Source organism: Schistocerca cancellata, chromosome 8 (genome assembly GCF_023864275.1).
Source record: "Schistocerca cancellata isolate TAMUIC-IGC-003103 chromosome 8, iqSchCanc2.1, whole genome shotgun sequence".
NCBI classification, from domain to species: Eukaryota; Metazoa; Arthropoda; class Insecta; order Orthoptera; family Acrididae; genus Schistocerca; species Schistocerca cancellata.
This window is the reverse complement of record NC_064633.1, coordinates 261,179,947-261,192,262: the sequence shown is the minus strand read 5'-3', so window position 1 is coordinate 261,192,262 and position 12,316 is coordinate 261,179,947. Positions and strand designations below refer to the sequence as shown.

The 12,316-nt window shown below is 40.6% G+C and overlaps 1 protein-coding gene across 2 annotated transcripts in view; it reads left to right on the top strand.

Annotated features, from left to right (window-relative positions):
- LOC126094630 (myrosinase 1-like) overlaps window positions 1-11,853 on the top strand; it is a 192,588-nt gene extending 180,735 nt beyond the window's left edge. For both annotated transcript variants that reach the window (XM_049909114.1, XM_049909113.1), the window contains exons 13-14: window positions 2,084-2,245; window positions 10,737-11,853. In XM_049909114.1, coding sequence (XP_049765071.1) covers window positions 2,084-2,245; window positions 10,737-10,747 — 173 coding nt within the window. In that variant the 3' untranslated portion in view covers window positions 10,748-11,853. The remainder of the gene's footprint in view (window positions 1-2,083; window positions 2,246-10,736) is intronic.
- Window positions 11,854-12,316: the final 463 nt, after the last annotated feature.

Sequence of the window (12,316 nt, the reverse complement as noted above, 5' to 3'; positions counted from 1 at the left end):
GTATTTCGAACTTCGCGTAAATCTTTGTTCCATTTATACAATTCACGTGTAGATTTTCCGAAATGGAACCAACCAAACACTGCTTAACTTTAAGCGTCTTCTCCCGCCTTTGTTTAACCAAAAAATTTACAACCTTCACTTTGACGCTGAAAGCTTTTACTGTACATGTTTTCGTAAGGCTAGGGAAGTACCTTTTTTTTTAAATTTTGTTCTGGACTTCAGTTAGCACAGCAGTCATCATTCGAACCACAATTTACGGAATCGTCAGTTATTTTCTGTTTCTGGTAATGTTTCTATAATTACTGGCAAAATTTCGATATCATTCGAATGAATGTTCAGGAAATTAACTAGTAAATAATATACACGGAGGTCTTCAAACAGAAATAAATGATTTCCATTGCATACCACGATCTTCATGTTTCATCTTTGCCAACGTTGAACACATTAATTGGATTCCACATTACAGTGAAACTCTGAAACCTCCGCAATGATAAATGCTATTAGCTCACATATACGAAGGAAACAAAGAAAATTAATTCACTTTTGTCTGCATTGTAAGCACTTACCAACACCGCAAAGTCAACTGCTAATTATCATGGATATTAAATGAGTTGCAAAATCAAATGAATAGTAACTGCAGAGATTTGTGTCAGAGAAGCTATCAATGGAGACTGAAATTCACCTTACAAATTAGGACCGCGTTCTGCTGTGTTACCTGTTTACCATTACGGCGTAAGCCAAGGCTAAACACTCGCCGTGTTGCGCATGCGCTGTCTGCCGCATCTACGGCAGGGGTTGTGCATACCTGTAGCAACCTGGCGAGCTACGTATTTGGCAATTTTCAACCCTTTTTCTTTTTTAAGAAAAGTTGGAATGAGTCTTTACAGTTAAAATTTTTACATTGTTTTTCTTTCGGTGTAGTCTTTCTGCATAAAAAATTTGTGGACATATTACAACATGAATGGGCAGTCAGCACTCCGCAGGCGGCCCCGTCAGTTTCTCGCGCCGGCTGTTTTCCTGTCTGCTGGACACTACCTCGAGCGCTGTCACGCGCCCTGCCCAAAGAGTGTGATGTGAACTCAGAGATGTGAACTCAGAGACTGCCAGAAAATAATTAATACGTCAGAAGTGAGCGTCGGGGACTAGTGTCAATCGGTTTACAGGAGAGCTTCTGTAAAGTCTGGAAGGTAGCAGACGAGGTGATGGCGGAAGTACAGCTGTGAGGACGGGGCATGAGACTTGCTTGGGTAGCTCAGTTGGTAGAGCACTTGTCCGCGAAAGGCAAAGGGCCCTAGTTCGAGTCTTGGTCCGGCACACACTTTTAATCTGCCAGGAAGTTTCATATCAGCGCGCACTTCACTGCAGAGTGAAAATCTCATTCTGGAGGGCGGAAATTGATGCACAATGTATAATAGCAATAGTGGTAAATATTCAGGATGACGAATTTTATCAATTTGGTACCAAAACTAATAAACTGAAGTCACTGTACACTAGGAATCAATTTACGTTGTGCAAGGAAAATTTCATCAACGTCAAAGAAGTAGCAAGAGAAGAGGTTAGTCTACAGGAACTGGTTGCCAAACAATATTTTGTTGGAAGACAAGGGTTCTAAAAGCGCAATTGCTTAAAAAAGTGTTCAGCTAAAAAATGCTTGTGTAAATCGTCTTCCATGTTATGTAATTCGAAATGTCACAGTAGTCAGCCTTGTTGTTACAAAAATTAACGTTTACTAGATAAGATTTTTTACAACAGTTTTCACTAATACGGAATATTGCTCATTATAATCACATTGGAATCAAGAATGTTTAAAATACATAAATTTACAATAAATACAAACTATTTCAATAAATTGCTAAGCTGATTTTTTTTAATGAATTTGATTTTACCAGTTGGTATGGCTACATCCTAAGATTTATCAACGTCCCTTGGTAAACGTTCGAAATCTACGCATACAATAGGAAATTTCGGACTTCTAGCACACCGTGAGGAGAAGTCTTGAGTTTCATCAGTCAATTCTAGGATTTACCACACAAGTGTTTACACCACACTCTGTCAGTGAAGGACCTTTTTGTTCCATGTGCAGGTTACACGGCGGTTAATGGAGACACATCCTCCAGTCGTCTCAAGCACAACACGGCTGGCGCCGGCGTACGTGTGGTGCAGCAGAGGTCTCGCCATCACAAGAAAGCAGGCAGGCAGCTGCAGCAGAGGCGCCGACTGCAGAAGCAGGCGCGCGCCCCACATGGTGAGCTCAAAACAGTCTCCCGACAACACATCTAACAAACGAGTCGCAAGCAGCTGTGCGTCACATGTGGATGAATTCCTCGTTGGTACCATACGGAAAGAAGACTGCAGTTGTAGCGTCGAAGGACGTGAAAGGGAAGCAATGGTTCAGAATGGAGTTAGGCAGGGGTGTAGCTTTTCCCGGTGCTATTGAGCCTGTACACTGAGCAAGCAATAAAGGAAACAAAGGAAAAATCTGGAACTGAAGTTCAGGGAGAAGAAAAGAACTTCAAAATTTGCCGATGGCACTGTGATTTTGTCAGAGCTGGCAAAGGATTTCGAGGAGCAGTTGAACGGATTGAAGGGTGTGCTGAAAATGAGTTATAAGCCGAACATCGACAAAAGTAAATCAAGGATAATGGAATTTAGTCAAATTAAATCAGAGCAATTACGTTAGTAAATGATGTACTAAAATCAGTAAATAAGTTTTACTATTTGGGTAGCAAAATAGCTGATGATCGCCTAAGTATAGAGGTTGTAAAATGTAGACTTCCTACAAGAAGAAAAGCGATTCTGGTAAAGAGGAATTTACAAGCATTTAGCATGGGAAACTCCCCATCGCACCCCCCTCATATTTAGTGGTAAGAGGGCCCAGCGGACAGCATGAAAAAACTGAACACAGATCAAGCATGGAAACAGGAAGAAGGTGTACTGGACTGTGCAAAAAAGCAAAATAGAAACAATGAATGTTCCAAGAATAATAAGTGCGATATAGAGCAGCATTTATGAAAAATGACGTTGTGGTTAAGTGGTTGACGCGCGAGATAACCGCGCAGTGTGAGGCGCCGTGTCACAGTTCGCGCGACACCCCCCCCCCCCCCCCCCCTCCCGTCGGAGGTTCAAGTCCTCCCTCGGGCATGTGTGTGCGTGTTGTCCTTAGCGTAAGTTAGTTTATGTTAGTGGTAAATTAAGTAGTGTGTAAGCCTAGGGAACGATGACCTTAGCAGTTTGGTCCCATAGGAACTTACCACACATTTCCAAATTTGCTGGCACGCTATCTCAGCGTGTTTGGTCATAGAGCCGGCTGGTCTCTGTAACTGAGTCAAGGGATCAGCAACGAACTTCATCGGATGTCACGTGACGTCCGCTACGACCAAATACAACGAACAATAACGAATAAAATACAAAATTTAAAAAAAGTGGTTACGGTGTTGGACAACCAAGCGGGAGAGCTGTGTTCAAACCTCCTTGGCAACAATTTTTTTTTCGCTGTTCGCTTTATTCAAATTTCTGTCTGTATCGTGTTGTAACGTCCGTTTGCAACAGCAACAACTAAGGTAGGGGCCTATAATGACAGCTGATTCTGCACAACAACTCTGTTAGCAGCTGAAAGGAAGTGGCTTTCGAACAGGAACCGCAAACGTTTGTTGACAAGGCAACAAGTCAACTGAATCCTCCGCCGGAAAACACCTTTCGTGTGTCATACACGGCTTCAGTGACAGTATGTCTATCATGTGATAGGAATCTCTTATCGACGCACCTAATTTGTACGCCTGGTGACTGAGTGAGATATGCCTTCTTGGCCGCCGTAGGTGTTCGTGTGAATGCGGTAAAAGTAAATGTGTGACTAGGGCCTCCCGTCGGGTAGACCATTCGCCTGGTGCAAGTCTTTCGATTAGACGCCACTCCGGCGACTTGCGCGTCGATGGGGATGAAATCATGATGATTAGGACAACACAACACCCAGCCCCTGAGCCGTCAATCTTCGACCCAGCCGGGAATCGAATCCGGGCTCTTAAGATTGACATTCTGTCGCGCTGACCACTCAGCTACCGGGGGCGGACGTATGAATGCGGTCACTTGCAAGTAAATGATGAAAAAATAATAAGTTTGTCACATAAGCTGTAACAAATGAACGCAACACTTCCACAAGCACACAGCTTCCCTGTGCTCTGTCAAAACATACATTTTTAACGTTTTTGAAGTTGCGATCCGTTCTAGAAGGTTTGACTCTTGAATACCATTGTTGTAACATAGTTCACACTCGTTTATTTGTTGTTTTCATTTCTGTGAGATGTCTATATGGTACGACACCTGCTCTCACTATTCATTACGTTTACTTGCGAGGGTAACGTATTCTTATCATACGGCGCATATTCCACAACCAATATATAGTATGACAACTGCCAAGGCTACAAAAAGAGAACGAACTTTTCAATGACTGGACGGACAGTTCATAATACTGTGGGAAAAAAACACGAGGAGTTTTGAATACAGCTCGACTGCTTGGCAGTCCAACCTATTACCATTTACCCAACACGCCGTTGCTGTTTCAGGCTCCTCTTTATTGCACTTCTTGTTCTTGGGTCCTTCACTATTTGTATTTTGCCTTTTTTCTTATTTCAGTACACCTTCTTCCCGTTTTCATGGTTGATCTCTGTTTGGTTTTTGACAGGCTATCCACTGGGCCAACTTATCACTAAATCTGAGAGGGTGTGATGGTGAGTTTCCCTTGTAAGATAAACTTAAATTTTGGAAGAACTTTTCTGAAGGTATTTGTCTGGAATGTAGTCTTGTAAGGAATTTTTTAAAATGAAGTGCTACAGAAGAATGCTGAAGATTAAATGGGTAGACAGGGTAAGTATGAGAAGGTACAGAATTGAATGAAGGAAAAAATTTCTGGCACAACACAGCCAGAAGACGCGACCGGTTGACAGGGCGCGTCATGAGGCACCAAGGATCACCAGGTTGGTGATGGAGGGAACTCTGGGTGGAAAGAATTGTAGATGAAAACCAAGGAAGAACGTTGAAATAGTTGCAGGTTGCAATAGTTACTGGGAGATGAGGAGACTTGAACAGGATATGCTAGCATTAAGAGCTGCGTCAAACCAGCCCTTGGACTGAAGACTAAAACAACAGCGTTCGCCATTGAGAGAAATCGACAATTGTCGCGTAAGTCCTGATCACTACGAGCATAACTAGTCGACGTGCTGCCGAATAGTAACATTTCATAATCCGGATTTGCAACCTATAGTTGGAATGTGACTCCCCATTTCGAAGAAACTATTTTTGCAAGTTCCATATGAGAAATATACTTATGAGGAGAATAGCATAGAAAGAGACAGTGTGAATACGGTTTGATAAGTCTGATAAATTTCCATGGAAGAATAGAAAATGTCTGTTGAGCTTTCATGATTAGAAAGCTTGATTATTCTAAGGATCATATAAAGATTTACAACAATGTACAGCGTACAGTTCGTTGTTGGCAGTTCTGAATTGGTCTGTGTGTCAGCTGCGATTGAAAATGAACGAAACCGAGGTTCGGGCCTGTATTAAGCATTTTCATTTGAAGGGTTGTTCTGCCGCACAAATCAAAACAAAATTGGATGAAGTTCACGTGGATTATGCACCATCATTGAACACCATTTAATTAAGGAATAACGAATATAAACGTGGCTGGACTAGAACCAAAGACTAAGCGCGCTCCGACTGTGCAATTCAGGTAACTACAAAGGAAACCATTAACAAAATTCAAGAAATGTATAGCAATGCAAGCCCACCAAAAAAAAAAAAAAAAAAAAAAAAAAATTGTGAAGCTGCTGAGACTGTAGGCATCTCAACTGAGAGAGTGCGTGACATTCTGCATGGACAATTGCCTGTAAATAAACTGTGTGCGAGGTGGGTCCTGCGATTGCTCACAGTCGACCAGAAGCGCACCCGGCACAACATCTGAATATAATGTCTGGCGTTGTTTAATAGCAATCCGCAAGGCTTTTTACGCGGATTTGTGATTGGACAGCAGAGTCAAAACGGACGTCAAAACAAAGGCTTGTGAAAGTCCACCGAAGAAGGCAAAGACTGGTTTGTCAGCTGGTACAGAGACGGCCACTGTCTTTCGTGAACGATCCTCATAGATTACTTGGAAAAAGGCAGAACTATAACTGGATCGACGATGAGTCTTACGAACGCTTCCTGAAATACTGAAAATTTTATTGCATGCCACCCATAACTTGGTGACAGAACGTTACATATGAGACATAATTTGTGTACGGTGGGTTCCAAGACTGCTGATTCCCGAACCGAAGGACATTCGCGTGCAAGACTGCATGTAGCTGATGTTAGATGAAAATCCGTAACTTCTTCCAAAAATAATCACTAATGACGAAAGCTGATTACATCATTTTGATCCTGAGAGCAAACAGCTATGCAACTCTGTTCAGTGTGGAAATCTCCTTCATCGCCAACCCACAAAAAGCTAAAAGGGGATGTTTCTGCTGGAAAAGTTATAGTCATCTTATTTTTATGTTCATGGAAGGGCTTATCATCATGTTGTGCCTGCACACATTTCGATAAATGGACGTGGGTGTCCTGAAAACTTTGCAAGACCATATCAGTTGCAAGAGACCACATATCTGTGAAAAGAGCTGACTGATGCACCACGATATTCCACGACCGAATATTGTAAATGTCATTACTGAATATCTTACAAAAACGAATGTGAAGTCCATCCCTGACTCTCCCTAAAGCCCAGTTTTTGCTCCATGTGACTTTGTTCTATTCCATAACCCGGACAAACAGCTTCGTGGGAGGCATTTTCCATCATCGCAAGCAGTAGCGAAAGCTACAGAAGCGATTCTAAAGGATCTTCAATAATATGGCTTCCAGCATGTCCTTTCCGACAGGCTGGAAGAAGAACCATTGAAGTTATAGGGATGAACTATTACCGTTCTTTGTTGAACAGCCCTCTTTAAGGTGACCATTATTTCTTTGGACAAAAATGGGATTTTCATACGTCTTGACCAAAATATTGGGCAACTTTCAATCTCTCATAAAATATCACTTTTAATTATAACTATCCTCTTCCTCTGGAGGTGAAGCTTTCACAGATGTGATTAATGTTAATAAAGATTGCCTGTACAGATATAAAACTAAATAAACAATGGAAAAACAGTAAAGAAGATCATTTCAAGCTTTCAGAAATCTGCTTATTAAGAATTGTAATATTCATAATACAGAATGTAGAAAGACATATAGTAACAATCATGTCTCTCACTTGGTGTCATCCTGCTCAACAACATCTGATCATTATCGATAGCCCAGAAAGGCTCAAAGTAGCCCATCTGTAGCCTTCATTTTCCAGCTAGGGATTCTCGTCTGCTAGTAAAATAGAAGGAGGAACAGATACTGTGGTCCAACCTACATTAGCGCAAATTATAGCACCTTTCAGTGAAGAAACTTTTTACAACAAATAAGACTGAAGTCGTTCAGTCATGGGCATATACTTCAGTGGACATAACGAGAATGTTTGAACGTAGTACTGTAGGTACTGAATAGGACATGTTAAGTTCTTATGTAAACAAGATGTCTCATTTACTTTGACCTCCTCAAATAACATATTCTCCAGAAATAAAATAAAAAAATGTATCAAGCAAATGTTGTTTAGCTTCGAGAAGAACAATGAGCAGCGTGACTGCCTTTCGTGTAGTTTTGTTCGTTGCAAAGATACGAACAGCAGTACGTCTTTTTTAAATAGCTCCGTATCTTTTTAGTAGGTAGTCTGCTTCCTCTTCTCAAGACCTGTTGAAAGACGTATCACAGTGCATCATGCAGGCAAACATGATACCATTAAAAACGTAACACAAAATTGACTTCGACTGATTGACACGTTGTAATATCACAAACCGTCAGCTGAATATGGTTGACTGAATGACCAGAGTTCATTTCCCTTGTTTATCCATTTGTTTGCTGTCAGTTGCAGAAAGTGAACGAGTAATGTTGTCCCAGGCACCTGCACTGTGTGGCAGTACAAGAAAATCAAATAAATTTTGTGTTAACGTTTTTAATAACATTAAGTTGGTGTGAATGGTAGGTACAATGCAATAAGTATTTGTACAGATCTTGTGGAGAGAAAGTTGATTAGCGAATGAGAAATGCAGACTACTATTTAAAAAGGCCTTACTATTGTTCGTATCTTCGTGGAGAACGAAGTTACAAGAAAGGCAAGTCCCCCTGATAGATTAACAACATTATCTTGACGCATTTTTTGTTTTGCTTGTGAACAAAAAGTTATTTTGGGTAGTCAATGTAAATGGGACAGATTGCATATTAGAAAGTAAAGTTATTCAATCCCAAAGAAATTTAAATATGGGATGACCTGCGTATGATTGCTAAATATTTATTTTTTTATCTATTTCACGACATAAAATTTACCAAATTGTCACTGCTTCTCTCGTTGTAAAGGCTGACTCTTATTAACGTTTAAAAAACCCTGAAGCGACGCAGATGACGCTGAGATAAGTAACTGAATATAAGACACACGGGGCAGCAAATTTTGGAACATACCCAAAAAGTGGACGACAAATATTCAACGTGTGGCGTCAACGGATAAGTCTGTCGCACCTGAAGATTCCAAGCCATATCAATCATTCCTTCGGTGTGGCTCCGGGCGTACGTGCGCGACTTCAGCGCCTATGGCTTAGGTTTCGATTCTTGTGTCTAGCAGACAGTAGTTTTTTGCTTTGCGTTAGACAATTATGTGTTTACATTCATTTAATATTCGTTGTTTTATTTACTTGGCTCGCGGTCTCCGCTGATTAACTGCAGTGTACAGTACACAAAAATCTATCAAATTGCGTCACAAATAAGTGTAAGCTTTTATCGCTGCCAGTGAATGACCTATGTGTTCTGTAAACAAAAAAAATAAGGTAAAAACGAAAGAAACACAAGATAACATCAGCTTTTGCTTGGTTAAAACGAGGACAATAATTTTGTAACTTCTGCGTTTACAACAGGTCAGGTTCACAAAAGATGTTTCAAAACAGGGTAGCCTAGCGGAGCGATGTATAGCATTGCCCTTACTGGCGGCGATCGGATAGACAAGCCCAATCGCAGTACATCGTGAAACCTACGTTTCTAGCATTTGTAGACTTAGAGAAAGCTTTTGACAATGTTAACTGGAATACTCTCTTTCAAATTCTGAAGGTGGCAGGGGTAAAATACAGGGAGCGAAAGGCTATTTACAGTTTGTACAGAAACCAGATGGCAGTTATAAGAGTCGAGGGGCATGAAAGGGAAGCAGTGGTTGGGAAAGGAGTAAGACAGGGTTGTAGCCTCTCCCCGATGTTATTCAATCTGTATATTGAGCAAGCAGTAAAGGAAACAAAAGAAAAATTCGGAGTAGGTATTAAAATTCATGGAGAAGAAGTAAAAACTTTGAGGTTCGCCGATGACATTGTAATTCTGTCAGAGACAGCAAAGGACTTGGAAGAGCAGTTGAACGGAATGGACAGTGTCTTGAAAGGAGGATATAAGATGAACATCAACAAAAGCAAAACGAGGATAATGGAATGTAGTCAAATTAAGTCGGGTGATGCTGAGGGAATTAGATTGGGAAATGAGACACTTAAAGTAGTAAAGGAGTTTTGCTATTTAGGGAGTAAAATAACCGATGATGGTCGAAGTAGAGAGGATATAAAATGTAGACTGGCAATGGCAAGGAAAGCGTTTCTCAAGAAGAGGAATTTGTTAACATCGAGTATAGATTTAAGTGTCAGGAAGACGTTTCTGAAAGTATTTGTATGGAGTATAGCCATGTATGGAAGTGAAACATGGACGATAACTAGTTTGGACAGGAAGAGAATAGAAGCTTTCGAAATGTGGTGCTACAGAAGAATGCTGAAGATAAGGTGGGTAGATCACGTAACTAATGAGGAGGTATTGAATAGGATTGGGGAGAAGAGAAGTTTGTGGCACAACTTGACTAGAAGAAGGGATCGGTTGGTAGGACATGTTTTGAGGCATCAAGGGATCACAAATTTAGCATTGGAGGGCAGTGTGGAGGGTAAAAATCGTAGAGGGAGACCAAGAGATGAATACACTAAGCAGATTCAGAAGGATGTAGGTTGCAGTAGATACTGGGAGATGAAGAAGCTTGCACAGGATAGAGTAGCATGGAGAGCTGCATCAAACCAGTCTCAGGACTGAAGACCACAACAACAACAACAACGAGACACGCCATCTGGTGACGTAACATGTTCAACATTTTTCGTCCACTTTTGGGGTATTTCCCGACATTTGAGGCCCCGTGTGTCTTTAATTACTTGTCTCTGCGTCACCCTCGTCACTTAGGTGGTTTTTAAACGTTAATAAGAATCACCCTGTTTAATGACCAATTTCTGACCCTGCCTGTAACCTGTTTTATACTTGATATAACTTTGTAATGAGGACAATTAGAAATGTGTTACATTTTACTATACATAGTTCAGACGTTTTTCAATGTGTGTAACATTATTTTGAAGTAGTAATTATGTAGTATACTCCGTACTAGTCTCCTCAGGTATAATGCTTCTGTAACAAAAATATATTATATTTCATAGCTTGAGCTCTTAAATACTTACACTGTTAACCAGAAACATAGTATCATAATATTTCGACTTATTTACGTACAAAGTCAGTATCATTTGTAAATGAATCCAAAATATGGGTTACTCATTAATTTTTGCTTCCATTTACAGGAAATCGGTAGATATTTCTCAATGAAGAACAGCGGCGCAAAGATGTCACCATCGAAGAAGTAAATTACCGAAAATGCAGTCACATTCGCCTCTTTGTGAACAAACCCTTCAATTTACATCATCACAATTCACATAAAATCTATCAACTGTAATTCCAAGGAATGACGAGTATAGCGTGGAGCGACTGAACTACATCAGGAATTGTGAGACCACTACGATTCAAACTTCATTGCGTTCTGATATCTTCAAAACAGTTCATTTCTGGTGGTCAGTGCCAGCTGCAAGTGTAAACTGAAGACTAAAAATTATTTGTCATGTCAGGACAAAATTAATAATCACATCAGATGAATTCGCATTTGCGAATAACGACTACCATCACCTGTAGAATGGAATGATGTCAATGAAAAATTTGTGCCATGCCAGGACTCGAACACGTATTTTCCCCTTATCGCGAGCGGTCACCTTACCATTCTTTTTCTTTCTTTGCGTTGAACTATTTTTGTTCTATGTCGTTCGTTGAATTTGTTCGGGGCGGACGTCCGATGACACTCACGTTTTTCGTTGAGCCATTCACTCAGTTTTTTGTCAGAGAGGGTAGCTAACGCACCGACCGAACTCGCTGAGCTACCGTGCCGGCTATCATTTGGCTATCCGTGCTAAATGCTACACCCAAACTTCCATATGTCGTCAGCCATACGTCTACGATCTGTGCTCGGACATCCATTATGTGTATACCCGTACAGATCAGACGTACTACTTGGAAGTCGCATGCCCTGTATCGGTAGATAAATATGAAAGATCGTAGATGTATGGTTGGCAACATATGAAAGTTAAATGTGGTCGTGAGTCGTGCACGGATAGCCAAATGGTAAAGCGACCGCTCGCGATAAGCGAGATATCCGGGTTCGATTCCCGGTCAGCCATAAATTTTCATTGTCGTTATTCCATTCTACAGCTGACGGTAGTCATTATTATTCGTAACTATGAATTCATCTGCTGTGTTTAGCAACGGCTGTGGTCACCGCAGTGCATCGTCATCAAAATAACACTGGCACTCCAATATCGTCAAACTAATAATGTCACTCTGTATCCATGAAAATAAAATTTGGTTAACGACAAAGAGAAACAATTTTACTTCAAAAGAGAAAATGTTCAAACAAAAGCTATATTTCTTTTCTTTTTGCATATAAGAGCTTCTAAATTCCATAGATGTCCAGGGTGAACCATAACTCACGCACTTGGTTGCCATAGTGCGCTTCTTTGGACAGAAACAATAAAAAAAAATCTACAATAAAATTCCGTCCCGTGAACATTTTCGGCAGAAATGAACTCAGAATAAAGGAATTCATTCCTCACTTAATATAGCGTAGTACTGTTGCCCATTTAGTGCAATGGGTAGAGTTATGCTTTTGAATACTCGAATGCTCAGTTACTTGGAACTTTCCTTTCGCACAATGTGGTATCTGGCTTCTTAGTCGTTGTATAGAAATTACAGCCCTTGCAGTTATTTAAAACTATCTGAGAAACGACAGAAACTTCTAAAAATGTTGTCAGTATTGTTTCACTTTTCTTCAGTTATA